Below are 19743 nucleotides of genomic sequence, written 5' to 3'. Positions count from 1 at the left end.
CGACCGCGCTTTTGCGGTTGCAGCACCTAAACTGTGGAATAGCATCCCGCTCCTCATCAGAACTGCCCCCACCATCGACTCCTTTAAGTCAGGATTCAAAGCCTATTTCTACACCCAAGCGATTTTGAGCCCCTCTGAGGGGGCACTGTAAACAGATTATTGTTGTAAACAGTAACATTGTATTGTTAGGTCTGTCTATGTTGTATGTATCAAATTAGTACCTGCACTGATGCGAAGCACTTTGGTCAACGCGAGTTGTTTTTAAACGAGCTATACAAATAAATTTATTATTAATATTATTAATCCTGCACCTATCTTCAATGTTTCTATGAGTGGAGAAATCGACATAGTTGATGTCGCGTCTCCGGTCAGAGTATAAAGGTTGAGAGAATGTAGTAAGTCAGCAGGGGGAGTCCATGAGGAGGAGGAGGAGGAGCATTGGAGAAGGGAGAAAGGATTATCACGGGAGGCAAAGACTCGTGACCAGAGAAAAAAGGCTAGAGACAGAGGAGATGGAAGAAGAGCTCCACATCATGGCGGTCTCAGAACTCATTGAGGTGCGGGCGTAGGTGTACAAAGGTAAGGCCTCTGCCTTGGACAGACTGCTCGCCATTGGAGAGGGGGAGGCCAAGAAGGACGGTGGAAACTTGACAGGGTTTGGAGCTGGGCGTCAGACACAGGGTCTGAGGAAGGGTAAAGTCCAAACAAATGTCAGGCGATGTAGAGCTATTGACATACTCGAAGTAACAATCCATCAAGTTTATTAGCATATAATATCCGACTAACCGCTAGTGTTTGGAAGCGTTAGTAATAAATGGTGACTGTGTGGTAAAACCCGGACTGGATTACAGATCCGAGTGGTGTGTACATATGTGTGTAATGCCCCTGTCCCACTTAGGAAACCTGAACGGAAACCTCTGAAGACTTTGCGCCCCACCCAAGGTTTCCGTGCGGTTCCCGGAGGTTTTTGTCAGTCTCCCTAATGGTCGAAAGTGGTTTCCGCTTCTTCTATGTTCCGGCGATTATTTCAAAAAATTCAAATCCGGCTGCAACTAAAAATAGGTTGCCGTTTTAAAAATCGGTAAATTTTTCGAAGCCGGTTGCGATGCTAGTTGAAGGTGGTTGCCAGAGGTTGCAGGTGGTTGCCGGAGGTTGCAGGTAGTGGAAGGTAAGATCTTCCACGACCTGCAACCTCCTGCAACCACCTTCAACTAGCATCGCAACCGGCTTCGACTAAAAAATTACCGATTTGTAAAACGGCAACCTACTTTTAGTCTCCTCCCCTTTTCCTTCTTTCTCCCCCCCCCACCCCCCATCAGTCTGAAGAAGGGTTTCGGCCCGAAACGTCGCCTATTTCCTTCGCTCCATAGATGCTGCTGCACCCGCTGAGTTTCCTCAGCAATTTTGTGTACCTTCGATATTCCAGCATCTGCAGTTCCCTTTTGAATACTTTTAGTCTCTGCCAGTTTTGAATTTTTTGAAATAATCGCCGGAACATAGAAGAAGCGGAAACCACTTTCGACCATTAAGGAGACTGACAAAAAACTCCGGGAACCTCCGGGAACCGCACGGAAACCTTGGGTGGGGCGCAACGTCTCCAGAGGTTTCCGTTCAGGTTTCCTAAGTGGGACAGGGGCATTAGTACTCGGTAGAGCAGATCTACAGGCGATCTATCCGTTTTACTTGCAACCTCTGTTGCTTTTCTATTTTATCTAACATTCCAATGACCATGTCCTTCATAAATCATTTCAAATAATTCCGTTCCATGATAATACTTAAGCTTTCAAAACTTTAACTTGACATCACCTTGGATCAACAACATTTATCTCGTGCTCTCACCAACTCATCAACCTTGGTGAGAATTTGCTTTGCCCAAATCAAATCAGCTTTGCAACTTAAGAAAATTGACAATTTCTTGAAAGCTACCGCTCGAAGCCACCATTACCATTACATGATTGAAAAGGGAGCATGATAAAAATTGCAGCACAAACCTCCTTCGGCAGCCTCTTGATCCAGAAACCAGGACACACGAATGTTGTTTCTGCTGGGATGAAACCGAGTCAATTTGAAGAAAGAAGCAGGAGCACAGGGATGGAGCCTCACGGTGACAAGCTTCTCGTCCTTACCTAGAATTAAAACATGATTTACTAAGGGTCTGACAATTTTACTAAACTAGAAAATGCCTCCCTTTAGCTGTTTAAACTATTGCTCAGTCATTTAAAAACAGATTATTTGCAGCCTCAACATAGCATCAATGTTATCATTAAATTAGGCCTACTCTTCACAAAAGCACCATGGGACACAAGACTTCTTGATTAGTATTGCCCCTGTCCCACTTAGGAAACCTGAACGGAAACCTCTGGAGACTTTGCGCCCCACCCAAGGTTTCCATGCGGTTCCCGGAGGTTGCAGGTGGTTGCCGGAGGTTGCAGGTAGTGGAAGCAGGTAGGGAGACTGACAAAAACCTCCGGGAACCGCACGGAAACCTTGGATGGGGTCCGCAAAGTCTCCAGAGGTTTCCTAAGTGGGACAGGGGCATAAGGGTGTCAGGAGTTATGGGGAGAAGGCAGGAGAATGGGGTTGAGAGGGAAAGATAGATCAGCCATGATTGAATGGTGGAGTAGACTTGATGGGCCAAATGGCCTAATTCTGCTCCTAGAACCTATGAATAGTGTGGCAAAATGTTCCTGTGGCACAGATGTGCTCTGAACGTCTGCCTTTCTCCTTTGACTTTGCTGAGAAATGAACTATTCTGCCACCAGAAAAAAACAGTTCGGAGGCGCACTTTGAGTACAAACTGTGAATAAATATTTGTTCAAAATGCTGAACTGAAAAATGCAAAAAACTGTCAGCTGATCAGGCGGCATCCATGAAGTTCACATTTCAGATCCATGACCTTTCGTCAGAACTGTTCTAATGAATGGTTCTGGACTTGTAATGTTACCGGTTTCTGATTCCACAAATGCTGCCCGACAGAATCCTAGAGGCAGAGCCTCAGCGGCACAGAGGACAAAGGCAAAATAAGCTAGGTCTGTCCTCCCTGGAGTGGAGGAGGTTAAGAGGGAACATGATTGAGGTGTAGAAAATTGACAAGTGTGGATAAGGTAAACTGCAGGAAACATTTTCCCTCGATGACATAGATTTAGGTTTAAAAGTGAAACAATTTATGGGAAATGCAAGGGGATCTGCTTCACCCAGAGATTAAAAATGCACTGCTTGAGAGAATGGTTGAAGCTGGGCCATGAGAAATGAGCTCATGAGAAATGTTTAAAAGTGCAGTTGCATCACGTAGACATTGTGGGCAATGGACGAAGCGCTGGGCGATGCGATTAATATGGAAAGGTGCCCACTACTCAACATGGATGACTTCTGTCAAATGGCCCGTTTCCATGCTGTGTTGTACTATTCTATGAATATAAATCAATGTCTTCAAGAGAAAAAAAACTGCAGCAAAGGAAAACAGCTTAGTCGTAAAAGGTGAATAATATGCAATCGCCATCCTTAGCAACAGTACTTTATTCACTAACTGCTTCTCCCCTGCAATGCATGTATCATCAATAGATATTGTGAAAATGTAGGCTGTTGTTCCCCAACATGGAGTCATGCAGCACAGAAACAGGCCCAACTTGCCAATGCCAACCAAGATGCCCCATCTACATGCGCCCACCTGCCCGCATTTGGCCTATATCCCTCTAAACCCCAAATCCATGTACTTGTCCAAATGTCTGTTAAAGGTTACTATAGTACCCACCTCAACTACCTCTCTGGCAGCTCGTTCCATATACCCACCACCATCTGTGCGAAACCTCAGGTTCCTGTTAAATCTTTCCCCTCCCACCTTAAAGCCATGTCCTCTGGCTTTTGATTCCCCTACTCTGGGTAAAAGATTCGGTCCATTTGTCCTCTCTATTCCTGTCATATTATATTATATGCACTCCAATGAAAAAAGTCTTAACTGCCCAACCTCTCCCTATAGCTCAGGACCTCAAGACCCCAACATCTGCAGAAATCTTCTCTGCACTCCTCCCAGATTCACACCATCTTTCCTATAGCAGGGTGACCAAACTGAACACAATTCTCCAAAACTGACCTCACAAAAGTAATTATTACATTAAAAAAATATATAAATGAACAAAATTAAATCACAATCGTAATCTCAGTGTAATGTTAAAAAAGAGAGGATGCACTTCTAAATTGCTTCTAAACATACTGTTGAGTTGATACAACAAAAGATCAACTCTTAAATCCAGAATAAATGCATTGTGATTTGGTCTGAAGGACGACAAGTCATTCTCATTGGACAGTCACTTTAACGTTCATACCTATTCCAAATTGATATTTAGTTAGGTTTTCTTATTGTAGTAGATGACAGACTATTTAAAAGCACAGATTATTATCAATGATCTGAATGAAAAAATATAAAAATTCATCCTGTAAAGATTGCTGACTGTGTATTACAAGCATCTTGTTTGAATGTAGTATCTGTGACTGCAGTCCAAATCTTTATTTGAAACAAACCTTGCGGAGATAGATACAGAATGGGTTTCAAGTGGTTGCTATTGAAGTAGCCAAATTTTACAGATCCAAAGATCTTGTTCTTGGATAAGTGATGGGCAATGTGAACCAGGTAGAGTGCACGTTTCCTCAGGTACCGCTGGTTAAAGTTGTCCTTTGTTTGCAGAATTTCCTGAAAATAAGTAGATCAGGGTCAGTTTTGAAAACATATCAATCAGATTTCAATTGTATTATTCCACTTTCCTTCATTCCTTTTCGCCATATTTTCCTTCTTAAATTGACACCATGACATTAAAGGAATCTATCTGCCTTTGCTGAAATAGAAAAATTCTAATGGCAGAGGCAATCTATAAAAATGCTTACATTTATGCTTAAAGGACAAGAAAATAATGAATATGGTCACTGAATAATTTTCACATTTTGTTCTTACTAATAATTGCACAAGATAACTTTCCCAAAATATGTTAAAAAGTGTAAGCAATTCAAGGACTGCATTTCGTTGTCTCTGTACTGTACACTGACAATGACAATTAAAGTTGAATCTGAATCTGAAGGACAACGATGGAAACTCAACCACCATTTAAGTTTACAATATTACAAAAAGATACACAATCACATTAAGAAATGAAATTAAAGACCCATTCCACTGAACACTATACACTCTTATTTCACTATATCTCAGTCCTGTGAACAGGAATTTTGGGCAATGTTACAAAGTGCTGCAGAAAAGTTAGATTAAAATCAATCAAATATACATTTATCTTTAACAAGAACCCGCTGCTTCCTGTGTTCCAGTTGATTTTTTAATGGATTCCAAATTCAGGGCTGCCTGGCCCCCTGTCCCCCGGCATTTTGTGATTTGCATACAATTCCGACATCTGCAGTTTCTTTTGTCTCCACTTAAATGTAATTTTGGAAATTGACGTTGAAAAAAAGACTAGGAAAAAAAAAAAAGACTTTTTCCGTGGAAGGCAGAGAAATATGAAACTACAGGTGCTGGAATCTAGAGTGAAAAAACACAAACTGCTGGAGAAACTCACGGTGCAACCTCCCCGCAGGAAAGAGGCACTATCATCTCTTAAGAACACAGCTGTCACTTTAACCGCAAGTGGCCATTAAAATTGAGAAGCAATTGCTTCTGGACACTTATGCAATTACTCAATTGAACAATGTGACATACAGCCTTTAATATGTTTTGTGCAGGAAGGAACTGCAGATGCCGATTTACACCGACGATAGACACAAAATGCTGGAATATAACAGCGGGACAGGCAGCATCTCTGGATGAAGGAATGGGTGATGTTTCGGGTCGAGACCCTTCTTCAGACTGAGAGTCGGGGGGGGGGGGGGAATGTTTTAGCTTGTAGGGTCAAACATTAATTTGTAGCTCTTAAAAATACTTTATTCTGGAATATCCTGCTGGAAAAACTTCGTTATTGCAAGTCTGGAAATCTCAAGCCCTTAACCCCCTTTTCCCCTTCCATTAACAAAATTGATTTTATAATGTTATTTTCTGGAGAGAGAGCTTTCTTAGGAATGCAATCATCACATTATCGTAGAAACCATTGGACATGATGTTAGGCAGCAGATTAAACATTAAATAAGCTTCGGAAGCAATCTGAGCAGCTGGATCACCTGACATTGAGAAACCTACCGCTGGCATTATAACAGCAACATCGACATTGATCTGTGGTTTGATGCAGGTACCAAGTAAATAGCTTCCAATAACTTTTGTTGAACTAGGGGGGAGATACTGAAACTTCCCTTTGACATTGTATGGTACTTGAAGGAAAGGAACTTTAACATCTTTTGGAAGCCTGGATTGGTCTGTAATCTGTTGGAATACAAAGCAGAGTTACAAAAATAAAACCTATTCTTAACAAGATACACTTTTGGTCATCCTGCTATAGGAAAGCTGGAAACAGTACAGAAAATACTTAAAATGAGACTGCAAGGCCTGTTATAGGAGGAGATTGGCTAGGTCTTTATTCTTTGGAATGAAGGGATGAAGGGCTGTGTAAAACTCACCAGGGGTATAAATAGGGTGAGTGCAGAGAGTCTTTGTCCTAGAGTTGTGGAATCAAGAACTAGACCAAACGAGTTTAGGGTGAAAGGAAACAATAGACAATAGGTGCAGGAGTAGGCCATTCGGCCCTTCGAGCCAGCACCACCATTCAATGTGATCATGGCTGATCATCCCTAATCAGTACCCCATTCCTGCCTTCTCCCCATATCCCCTGACTCCGTTATCTTTAAGAGCCCTATTAAGCTCTCTCTTGAAAGTATCCAGAGAACCGGCCTCCGCCACCCTCTGAGACAGAGAATTCCACAGGCTCACAACTCTGTGTGAAGAAATGTTTGATTGTCTCTGTTCTAAATGGCTTACCCCTTATTCTTAAATGGTGGCCCCTGGTTCAGGACTCCCCCAACATCGGGAACATGTTTCCTGCCTCTAGCGTGTACAAACCCTTAATAATCTTATATGTTTCAATTTAATGGGAAGTTTTCACACATACAGTGGTCCATAAATGAGGAAGTGAATGAGGCGGATACAAAAACAACATTTAAAATCTATTTAGACAGGCTCATGGATAGGAAAGGTTGAGAGGGTTATAGGATAAATGCAGGCAAATCAGATCGGCATAGATGGGCAACTTGGTTGGCATGGGAGAGTTGAGCTGAAGGGTCTGTTTCCATGCTGTAGGACTCAACTATTCTACAACCCAACGGCCTGAACATTGAATTTTCCAATTTCAGGTAGCCCACCTCACTTTTCATCTGTCTACCCCTATATACATCTTCCTTTCCACTCCACCACCTCCATCACTCAGATAAATTGCTCTAAGTACTCAAAAAGAAATTTGGAGCTACGCAGAAGAACAAATCGGTTAGGGCAAGAAAGTGAGAATCAGAAGGAAAGAACAACAAAATCTTACGTGGATGTGTAAGCACTAAAATTTGTTAAACAGCAGCTCAAAAAAAATGTGATTATAAATTGTGGATGTAGTCCATTCTACCATCAAATTTAATTCCTCTCTTACATATATCAATACACATAACATCTCTATTATAAATATGTTACATTTGCTTACATTAACTTGCTCAGTTGTAGGTATTTTATTGAGAAGATCATTCACTTCATGGAGGAAAGCATCAATAACCTTGCGTTTCTTCTCCTTCAATTCTACTTCTTTTAAAAGTTCTTCAATCTGCAAGTAATAAATAATCTCAAAGAAAACAGACACAAATTGCATTTACCACTTCAAAAATAACAGCGCTGACTGTTTAGCTTATCTTTTTGAGTGCCAAATATTGCAGATTTGAATGATTCATTGCGAAATAAATTGCTAATATATAGCTAGAATGACATCACACAAGCTGGGTTCAATCACTGGGAGAATCGATAAATGAGGACGTTTGGGGGGAAAAAATCCAAACCTTCCAAATAATGTTGGCAGTAGAATCCTCACAGTGCAGGTCTTCATATTTTAATAATCTTTAGGTGAGGAATGTTAGTCAATGGAGACATGACAAAAACCAAGGCTGTCTGGGTACTATTATCTTACTCAGCACTCAGCTATCTATTGTGAATAAATGACGAGACTCTATTGTATATTATTTATTACACTTGCATCGAATTGCAAGGACCATGCTGTATAAATCTATGACTATGACCATGAAAACCTTAATCCAAGAGCAGCATACCACAGATGCACAAAATCAGATGATAACAGGAAATACCCAGCATGTTGAATAGCATCAGTGAAGGGTGAGTTTTAACATTCGGTTCAATGCAATGCAAAGCATCTTTGTTTATTTCAAGGAATACCTGAATTTGATTTTCAGCTGTGCTTAGAAAGCTGCCACTAACAGGGACAATTCAAAAATATTAAAGTAGAATCAACTATATTAACATGTTTTATAAATGCTTCTTTACCATCATTACCACTTTGGTAATCATCAGCAAGACATCAAATTAAATTAAAATATCCACATAATCTGACATTGGGAAGTCACGTGAATTAAAGTATGGCTCAATTATGGCTCAGATTAAAATAGCTGCTAATTTATTTGTCAATGCATAAAGATAAATCCTCTTTTATTTTTGTAAATTTTGTGCAATTATTTAAAAATTTAAGGTGTTCATAATTATTTTTACGTGATGCTATTAACATGTTGATTGATGTGCACCTTAAATTAAGAGTTTATCATTTCTGTTTACCTATTTCTTGATTAATGGGGTAAAAATTAGATCGGCTTTTTGAGAGTTAATTTGGGAAATGTTTTTACATAAAGGGGAAGATGATGAACCAGTTTTAATTTTGCTATCATCCATTTAAAGTTTATTTTGCAAATGGCTGTTTAAAATACTTACCTATGGCAGTTACACAGATCATTTCATTTCATCAGTAACAGCAAAACAGCTAGATGAATTTTAAATAGGATTTAAATTAAATCTTTAATTAATATAGTTTCAACAATCAATTCTGCCATTCTTCAACATTTACAATGATGTTTATTGTGCAGTGGTGTCCTAACTTTAATGATTTTGTTTGACAACTATCTATTTTTGGTTTTGGTTTCTACTTCTGGGCTTAATGCTGCAAAATCTCAAAATATAGTTCATCAATTTCCTTTAAATAAAATCACTGTAGTAAATAGCACTTTATTCATTTAAGAATGTATTTGTTTTACCTTGATCAACACCCCATCAAGATGCATAAGCTCAAGTTGCAGAGAGAAAAGTCAATTATAAGTGGTGTCAACAATATGTGGTGTCTACAATATGCTGCCTATCTGAACAGTTTTTGTAACTCAATCTGGACAATATATTTACCTAATAGTCAAAGAATTATCACAATTAAGCTTGGTTCTGTTGTACAATATCAAAAGTGCTCCAACAGCAAAGGCTAAGAATGTAAACTTGATTAAATGGATTCAAAAGCCTGTGCATAGGAACAGCTGTTCATAAGATCATAAGTGGAAGGAGCAGAATTAGGCCATTCGGCCCATCAAGTTTACTCTGCCATTCAATCATGGCGGTTCTATCCCCCTCCTAACCCCATTCTCCTGCCTTCCCCACATAACCTCTGACACCCATGTTCAAAGAATGAGTTGGCAAATATTTAAATGTGTTCATCATCTTCCCCTATGTGTAAAAACATATCTCAACTGAACTCCCCAAAATCAGCTCTGATTTTGATGATACCCCATAAACCAAACAAATAGACAGAAACTATCACCAGTCAATACTCGTTTCAGCCTGCCAATTTGAGTTACAGCCCAATATCCCTATTCCAGTCTTCTGTTAAGGTTGTGATGCAGTAAAATGCCTTAAATTCCTTCAACTTCAACTAAGTAAATAAACCGAAGAGCAAAAAAATAGGCCCTTTGGCCCACAATGTCTGTTTTCATTTGTAAAGTTATTAAAAGAACTGCCTCAAGAATCCATATTCAAAAAATATTCTTCTATTTTGTTTCTGACCATCACTGAGAAGATCCAATGCATGTCAGAGCATTTTACAACACACAAAAATAGAGTTGTGTTCAATGAAGATGACTGTAAAAGGATAAAGTGGGATATAATTCACTTACAAATACGGGCAGAGAAATGGTTGATGGAATTTAATCCAACTAAGTGTGAGATGTGGCTCTTTAGGAAGTCAACTGAAAGGGGAAAGTATACAGTTACATTTAAGATCCTGAATGCCATCGATGTGCAGAAGGGCCTTGAGGTACAAAACTATAGCTCACTGAGAGTAGTAACAATTGTAGATAGTTTGATGAAGAAAACGTCTGGTATGCATGCTTTCATCATTTGAGGCATTGAGTACAAGTCAGAAAGTAATTTTGCAGCTTTATAAAACTTTGGTCAGGCCAACTCCAGTTTAAATTCCATTTGGAATATTTTGGAGGACCAAGAAACCAAGAACTTTCACTATTCTGTGAAGTCCAGATCACCCTGTTACAAGAAGCGTTTGAAATCTATGGAAAGGGCAAAGAAGATGTTTACTGGAATGCTGCCTGGATTAGAGGGTATCGGTTGTAAGGAGAGTGAACAAACATAGAAACATAGAAAATAAGTGCAGGAGTAGGCCATTCGGCCCTTCGAGCCTGCACCGCCATTCAATATGATCTTGGCTGATCATCCAACTCAGTATCCTGTACCTGCCTTCTCTCCATACCCCCTGATCCCTTTAGCCACAAGGGCCACATCTAACTCCCTCTTAAATATAGCCAATGAACTGGCCTCAACTACCTTCTGTGGCAGAGAATTCCAGAGATTCATCACTCTGTGTGAAAAATGTTTTTCTCAAACTTGGATTGCTTTCTCTAGAGCACAAGATTTTAGTTCTATTGGGGATATTGTTAAGAAAATAAATAGTTTTAATATGAATTAAATTAATTCAGGAATTAATAACACATTATTATTGACAATGGAACAATTGTTAAGCATCAACCTTAAAAAAAAAAAATTCATTCTGAAAAAGAAAATCACTAATCTGATGATATGTACATTAGATTCTTATGGAATGAATCAAAGAGGAACATTAAATATTGTGAGAACTGTTGAACATGCACTTTTGAAGGCAGCTCTTATAATAACCTTTTCAGATACTACATTTTGGAAGCAGTGAAAGAAAATGGGAGTTAACGTTTAAACAGAACAAACATTAAAAACCAAGAGATAACACCAAGGATGCTGTACCTGCATTCTTAGTAGAGAGGAATGAAAGAGGTTCTCAGTTTCTTTCAGCTGATTGAGTTCTTCACTAGTTGGTGGCTTGTACAGTTCTCTTCTGCTTAGTTTAAGAGTTCCTGTTACTCTTAAAACATCTACTTTTTGCTTTTTTTCCATAACTTTGCTCTTCTTGCCCGATGTTTTATTCCCGTCATCTTCCTCCTCCTCCTCCTCCTCACTACTTTCATCATCAAGTAATGGTTCTAAATCCTTCAAATTTAAGGACAACAATATAAAATTATAGCACAACTTAATATATATATAGACATACACTATTAAATTAAGACAGTAAGTGTGAAATCTGTGACTACACAAGCCACATAGACTCTGCCGTTTCTGGACATGATCACGTATTAAATTCTACAGGAAGCATTGCAAATAAATAAACAGAACACAACACTTCCCCCAGATATGCCAGTTTTCAACATTTTCTTGACTCTAAAACATGTCAGGAAGGCAAAATGCTAGCTTACTTTAAGATCTTTCTATGTAAGTGGGGGGTCTTGGTCTCAGGAAATGCTGTACAAATTGTGATCAACAACTGGCGACAATAACATAGAACAGCTAATAATCACCTTCTCAAAAACTCTGATGGGATCCTTCCTCAATACTAATCTTATGCTGACCATTATGCAAACTGCACACACTTCATTAAGCTTAATCACGGAGAAAAGAATTAGAAGAATTAACATTAGAAAATAGATTTTTTTTCAAATGGAGAGCTAATTAAAGTAGAAAGAGTTAAGGTGAGCGTAGGAGGATGATCCAAAAGAGGAAATGAAAACAAAACATACCGAGGGAATTGATGGGAGATAATTTTAGAAAGAAAATTCGTTGAAAGAAAGGAGAATTAAAGGGGGGACATGATTCAAGATGTCAGAAAATGTGTCTTTCGCAAGCTCAAGCATTCTCTTGTTGGGAAGCAATGCAGCAACAATTTCAAATTTTGCCAATTTGTTTTATGTTTCTAAATCCAAGGAATCCAAAACAAAATGCTGGAAATGGTCAGCAAGTCAGGCGGCACTAGTGAAGAGAGAAATAGAGTTAAATGTTTCAAGTCAAAAATATTTCAACAGGACATTGGTTATCTAATGCATATAATTATCGTATGCAGAACATTTAGTATGCTCAACAGAGACAAGGTTTCAATTGACTATTGATTCCTTCACCGAAAACAATGGAAGCATGGCCTTCCATTAAAAAGCTTGAGAACAAATCCTGGTAGATATTCATGGCAAAATCTAAAATTTCTTGCAGTTTGCCTGCAGAGCCTTCTGCTCTCAGACAGCTTTTTGTCGTCTTACAGAATTTGTGTAATTTATGTATTGTTTATTTTGTGCGTGTGGTCTGAGTCTATATGCCTGTGAACCAGCTGCTGCCTTCACAATGATGGAGTAATACCAAACTGGCTGCTTTGGCATGAAGCGTCATAGAGTCTTACAGCACAGAAACAGACCCTTTGGCCCAACTTTCCCATGCCAACCAATATGCCCCATCTAAACTAGTCCCATCTGCCTGCGTTTGGCCCATATCTCTAAAGGTTTCCTATCCAGATACCTGTCCAAATGTCTTTTAAGCATCTTGGGGAGTGGGGGGGGGGGGGGGGGGGGGGGGGGTTGCTGGAAATTTCCATGGAACTTCATTTGAATGAAAATATAGGTGGTTGGATTAGTTAGTTTACCGATTATATGAAGATTGGTTGAGTTGTAAATAGCAAGAAGGTGGTCAAAGGATACAGCAGGGTGTTTACCGTGGGGAAAGGCATGATACTAGGATACCCAGGCAAGTTAATAGCAATGTCTTAAAAATATAGCATATTACAACAGAGGACATGCTAGATGGCTTAATATGCATAAAGGTTGACAAATCCCCAGCACATGATCAAGCATATCCTAGGACATTGTGGGAAGATAGGGAAGAAATTGCAGGTCCCCCCAGCAGAGATAGTTGTATCATCGATAACTATGGGTAAGGTGCCAGGAGACTGGAAAGTGGCTAATGTCCACCGGGTGGCGCCGTCAGCGATGGCAGCCTCGCCAACGGTCTGTCTTTTCGTCTTTTTTGTTATTTTTAGTGTGTTTTAAAACTATGTGTTAATGTGGTTCTCTGGCTTGTTTTATGTGGGGGGGTCGGGGAAAATGTTTTCAATCTCTTACCTTGCCGGAGATGCGATTGTTTCCCAGATCATATCTCCGATCACTCTGCGGCCTAACATCAGGGAGATGGCGGCTTTGCTCGGGACGGACTTTGAGCCCCACCGTGGGGCCGTGGACTTACCATTGGAGCCTGTGATCCCTTGCCTGGGATCGACGCTCCAGCCTGCGGATTTCAACATCGAGGAGCTCGCAGTCTCGGGTGGAGACTGATGTCGGGAAGCTGCAAAGTCGCAAGAGGTTCGACCAGCCCGTACCCAGGGTCCGATCACCCGGTGAGGGGGAGCTGAGATCCCCCGATGCGGGAGCTTGATCGCCCTGACGCGGAGGGCCCGACCACCGGCTACGGGAGCCAAGATCGTCCCATCCACCTAAGGCTCGAGGCCCCCGACCGCGGGAGAACAAAGAAGGGAAGAGATTGAATTTTTTTTTCGCCTTCCATCACAGTGAGGAATGTGGAGGAGTCACTGTGGTGGATGTACATGTTAAAATGTATTTTGTGTATCTTGTTGCTTTTTATTGGTATGACTGTATGGCAAATCAAATTCCTCGTATATGTTGCAAAACATACCTGGCTAATAAAGTATGATTATGATTATGGGGGTCGTGTCTCACTTAAGAAGACTAAAAGAAAAAGCCTGGAAAGATACTGGTGAGCCTTACATAAGTCGTGGAAAATATTTGAGAGGATTCTGAAAGACAGAATTTACATGTGAAAGCCGTAGCCAACATACTTTTGTGATTGAGAAAATGTGTCGCACCAATCTGAAGAGGGTGACCAAGAAATTTTAAGGGAGGGTGCAGTGGATGTCGCCTATGTGGACTTTGCATGGCCTTTGACGAGGTTCTGCATGGTAGGCTAGTCGGGAAGGTTAGATCACATGGGATCCAAAATTGGCTTGAAGGTAAGAGACAGAGGGTGGTGGTAGAAGGTTTTTTTTGAGACAAGAGGCCTGAAACAAGTCATATTCCACAGGAATGGGTCCACTATTCTTCATTATTTAATCATTGGTACCTTATTGTTACATGTAACAAGAGAGTGAAATTCATTTTTCCACACAGTTCGGTACAAGTATTATTATGCAGTGCATTCAGAAAATATTCATAACCGTTCACATTTTCCACATTTTGTTACTTTACAGCCTTATTTTGAAGTGGATTAAATTCATTTTTTTATCATCAATCTACACACCATGCCCCAGAATGAAGAAGCAAAAACAAGTGTTCAGAAATTTTTGCAAAATAATTAAAAAGAAATAACTGAAATATCACATGTACATATGTATTCAGACCCTTTGCTATGCCACTCAAAAGTGAGCTTAGGTTCATCCTGTTTCCATTGATTATCCTTGACGTGTTTCTACAACTTGATTGGAGTCCATCATAGAAACATAGAAACATAGAAATTAGGTGCAGGAGTAGGCCATTCGGCCCTTCGAGCCTGCACCGCCATTCAATATGATCATGGCTGATCATCCAACTCAGTATCCCGTACCTGCCTTCTCTCCATACCCTCTGATCCCCTTAGCCACAAGGGCCACATCTAACTCCCTCTTAAATATAGCCAATGAACTGGCCTCGACTACCCTCTGTGGCAGGGAGTTCCAGAGATTCACCACTCTCTGTGTGAAAAAAGTTCTTCTCATCTCGGTTTTAAAGGATTTCCCCCTTATCCTTAAGCTGTGACCCCTTGTCCTGGACTTCCCCAACATCGGGAGCAATCTTCCTGCATCTAGCCTGTCCAAACCCTTAAGAATTTTATAAGTTTCTATAAGATCCCCTCTCAATCTCCTAAATTCTAGAGAGTATAAACCAAGTCTATCCAGTCTTTCTTCATAAGACAGTCCTGACATCCCAGGAATCAGTCTGGTGAACCTTCTCTGCACTCCCTCTATGGCAATAATGTCCTTCCTCAGATTTGGAGACCAAAACTGTACGCAATACTCCAGGTGTGGTCTCACCAAGACCCTGTACAACTGCAGTAGAACCTCCCTGCTCCTATACTCAAATCCTTTTGCTATGAAAGCTAACATACCATTCGCTTTCTTCACTGCCTGCTGCACCTGCATGCCCACTTTCAATGACTGGTGTACCATGACACCCAGGTCTCGCTGCATCTCCCCTTTTCCTAGTCGGCCACCATTTAGATAATAGTCTGCTTTCCTGCTATCATTGGTAAATTAAATTGATTGGACATGACACGTCTATATCCTCAACATCCTCATCCTCCTCGACCTGAGTGCGGCCTTCGATACCGTGAACCATAACATCCTGCTCACCAGACTTAAAGACCTTGGCATTGAAGGTTCTGCACTTAGCTGGCTCCGTTCCTACCTTTCCAACAGATCCCACTTCATCTCTCTCCATAACCACACCTCTGCTACAGCCACTGTCACTCAAGACATTCCCCAAGGCTCTGTTCTCGGTCCCTTCCTCTTCATCATCTACATCCTCCCCCTTGGTCATATACTCCGTCACTTCAAACTGGACTTCCATTGCTATGCTGATGACACCCAGATCTATCTCAGCACCAAGTCCCCCCACCACCCCCCTCTCTCCCATAGCAACTCCTGCCTGTCAGCCATCAAATCTTGGATGCAACTCAACTTCCTTAAATTAAACAGTAACAAAACAGAATTTCTCCTCATTGGCTCCAAATCAACACTTACCAAAATTAACAACCCCACTCTCACTATTGACGGCACCACTGTCTCCCCATCTCCTCAGGCCCGCAACCTTGGCATGATCTTTGACTCAACCCTCTCCCTTGAGTCTCACATCCGCCATGTTGTCAAAACATCATTTTTTCACCTCCGCAACATTGCCAAAATCAGACCCTCTCTCACACCCCCCGCTGCTGAAAGACTCATCCATGCCTTCATCTCCTCCCGACTGGACTACTGTAACTCTCTTCTCTTTGGCATCAATTCCAGCAACATCAACCGACTCCAACTGGTCCAGAATGCAGCCACCCGACTCATTACCCACACCAAATCCTGGCACCACATCACCCCAGTCCTCAAAGAACTTCACTGGCTTCCCATTTTCCACCGGATCATCTACAAAATCCTGGTCCTCACCTACAAAGCCCTCCACCATCTGGCCCCCCCATATCTCACTGACCTCCTCTCCCCCTACCAACCCTCACGGTCCCTCAGATCCATTTCAGCCGGTCTCCTCTCCATTCTGAAATCCAACCTCTGCACTTTTGGAGACAGAGCCTTCTCCAGGGCAGCTCACAGGCTCTGGAACTCCCTCCCACAATTGATCCGAACTTCTGAGTCCCTCACCATCTTCCAATACCGCCTCAAGACCCATCTCTTCACCTCTGCATACCCTTAGTCCCATGTCCCCCTCCCCTTTGCATCTGTCTTACTGCTCTATTTTGTTTTGTTCTTGACTCACCATGTAAAGCGACTTTGAGTCCTTGAAAAGCGCTATACAAATAAAATGTATTATTATTATTATTATTATTATATAAGGTCCCACAGTTGATAGCGCATGTCAGAGCAAGATCCATGCCATGAAGACAAAGGAATTGTCTGCAGACCTCCGAGACAGGATTGTGTCGAGACACAGATCTGGGGAAGGGTATAAAACAATTTCTGCAGCATTGCAGGTCCCAAAGAGCACAGTGGTATCCATCATTCTTAAATGGAAGAACTTAAATGGAAGAACTTTGGAACCACCAGATCTCTTCGTACCCCTGGCCTCCCGGCCAAACTGAACAATCGGGGGATAAAGGCCTTGGTCAGGGAGGTGACCAAGAACCCGATGGTCACTCTGACAGAACTCCAGAGTTCCTCTGTGGAGATGGGAGAACCTTCCAGAAGGACAACTATATCTGCAGCACTCCACCAATCAGGCCTTTATAGTAGAGTGGCCTGACGGAAGCCACTCTTAAATAAAAGGCACATGACAGCCCATTTGGAGTTTGCCAAAAGGCACGAGAAACAAGATTCTCTGGTCTGATGAAACCAAGATTGACTCTTTGGCCTGAATACCAAGCATCTCATCTGGAGGAAACCAGGCACCGCACATCACCTGGCCAATACCATACCTACGGTGAATCATGGTGGTGGCAGCATCATGCTGTGGAGATGTTTTTCAGCGGCAGGAACTGGGAGACCAGCCAGGATCGAGGGAAAGATGAACGGAGCAAAGTACAGATAAATCATGGATGAAAACCTGCTCCAGAGCGTTCTGGACCTCAGACTGGGGCGGAGGTTCACCTTCCAACAGGACAACGACCCTAAGAACACAGCCAAGACAACGCAGGAATGGCTTTGTGACAGGTCTGTAAATGTCCTTGAGTGGCCCAGCCAGAGCCCGGACTTGAACCCGATCGAACATCTCTGGAGGGACCTGAAAGTAGCTGTGCAAGAAGGCTTGAGGCTGTAATCCCAGCCAAAGGTGCCTCAACAAAGTACTGAGTAAAGGGTCTGAATACTTATGTAAATGTGATATTTCAGTTATTTCATTTTAGTTCAAAAATTTCTAAACACCCGTTTTCACTTTTTTATTATGTGGTATTTGGTGTAGATTGATGATTTTTTTTAAATGAATCCATTTTAGAATAAGGCTGTAACGTAACAAAATGTGGAAAAAGTGAAGGTGTCTGAATACTTTCTTTTTTAAATTTTTTTAAATTTTATTAGAAGTACCTTTTTTCAGGAGCCAAATATATGTTAACCTGATACATTCTCTGTACAACTTCACATTCTCAATTTTTTATCCATGTCAGCACTCTACCCCCAATACCATGTACCCTAATTTTGCCCACCAATCTCCTATGTGGGACCTTATCAAATGCTTTCTGAAAGTCCAGGTACACTACATCCACTGGCTCTCCCTTGTCCATTTTCCTAGTTACATCCTCAAAATATTCCAGAAGATTAATCAAGCATGATTTCCCCTTCGTAAATCCATGCTGACTCGGACCGATCCTGTTACTGCTATTCAAATGTGCCGTTATTTCATCTTTTATAATTGACAATAGCATCTTCCCACCACCGATGTCAGGCTAACTGGTCTGTAATTCCCCTTTTTCTCTCTCCTGCCTTTCTTAAAAAGTGGGAGAACATTAGCTACCCTCCAATCCACAGGAACTGATCCTGAATCGATAGAACATTTTGAAAATTATCACCAATGCATCCACGATTTAGAGAACCACTTCCTTACATACCCTGGGATGCAGACCATCAGGCCCTTGGGATTTATCAGCCTTCAGTCCCATCAGTCTACCCAACACCATTTCTTGCCTAATGTGGATTTCCCTCAGTTCCTCCGTCACCCCAGATCCTCTGGCCACTTGTATATCAGGAAGATTGTTTGTGTCCTCCATAGTGAAGACGGATCCAAAGTACCTGTTCAACTCATCTGCCATTTCCTTGTTCCCCATAATAAATTCATCTTTTTCAGTCTTCAAGATGTCCAACTTTGGTCTTAACTATTTTTTTTCCTCTTCACATACCTAAAGAAGCTTTTACTATCCTCCTTTATATTCTTGGCTAGCTTACCTTCGTACCTCATATTTTCTCCCTGTATTGCCTTTTTAGTTATCTTCTTTTGCTCTTTAAATATTACCCAACCCCCTTGCTTCCCGCTCATCTTTGCCACGTTGTACTTCTTCTCTTTTATTTTTATACTGTCCTTGACGTCCCTTGTCAGCCATGGTCGCCCCTTACTCCCCCTTGGAAGCTTTCTTCCTGTTTGGAATGAACTGATCCTGCACCTTCTGTATTAATCCCATAAATACCTGCCATTGTTGTTCCACTGTCATCTCAAATTGTAGATTAAAACTTATCATATTATGGTCACTACCTCCTAATGGCTCCTTAACCTCAAGTTCCTTTATCAAATCCGGTTCATGACACAACACTAAATCCAGAATTGCCTTCTCCCTGTAGGCTCCAGTACAAACTGCTCTAAAAATCCATCACGGAGGCACTCCACAAATTCCCTTTCTTGGTTTCCAGTACCAACCTGATTTTCCCAGTCTACCTGTTGAAATCCCCCATAACAACCGTAGCATTACCTCTGCTACATGCCAATTTTAACTCTTGATTCAATTTGCACCCTATATCCAGGCTACTGTTTGGGGGCCTGTAGATAAGTCCCATTACAATACAATACAATACGGTTTTATTCGTCACGTTGCACATAAAGTGCAAGTGAAATGAATTTGTCAGCAGCGGTACAATGAGAAAGAACACACAATACACAATAATATTTTACCACAAACATCCACCACAGCATTCATCACTGTGGTGGAAGGCACAACATTTGGCCTCCATTTCCCCCCGTGGTCGGGACCAGAGTCCAGAGCCAGTC

At 41.3% G+C, this 19743-nt stretch overlaps 1 protein-coding gene across 1 annotated transcript in view; it reads right to left on the bottom strand.

Annotated features, from left to right (window-relative positions):
* nol6 (nucleolar protein 6) overlaps nucleotides 1-19743 on the bottom strand; it is an 88951-nt gene that overhangs the window by 58526 nt on the left and 10682 nt on the right. The window contains exons 2-6 of the mRNA XM_033032152.1: nucleotides 11225-11467; nucleotides 7608-7724; nucleotides 6170-6349; nucleotides 4519-4687; nucleotides 1992-2126 (exon numbers count right to left, since the gene is read on the bottom strand). Coding sequence (XP_032888043.1) covers nucleotides 1992-2126; nucleotides 4519-4687; nucleotides 6170-6349; nucleotides 7608-7724; nucleotides 11225-11467 — 844 coding nt within the window. The remainder of the gene's footprint in view (nucleotides 1-1991; nucleotides 2127-4518; nucleotides 4688-6169; nucleotides 6350-7607; nucleotides 7725-11224; nucleotides 11468-19743) is intronic.

The sequence above is a fragment of the Amblyraja radiata genome, chromosome 1, assembly GCF_010909765.2.
Source record: "Amblyraja radiata isolate CabotCenter1 chromosome 1, sAmbRad1.1.pri, whole genome shotgun sequence".
Lineage (NCBI taxonomy): Eukaryota > Metazoa > Chordata > Chondrichthyes > Rajiformes > Rajidae > Amblyraja > Amblyraja radiata.
This window is presented reverse-complemented; position numbering and strand designations above follow the sequence as displayed.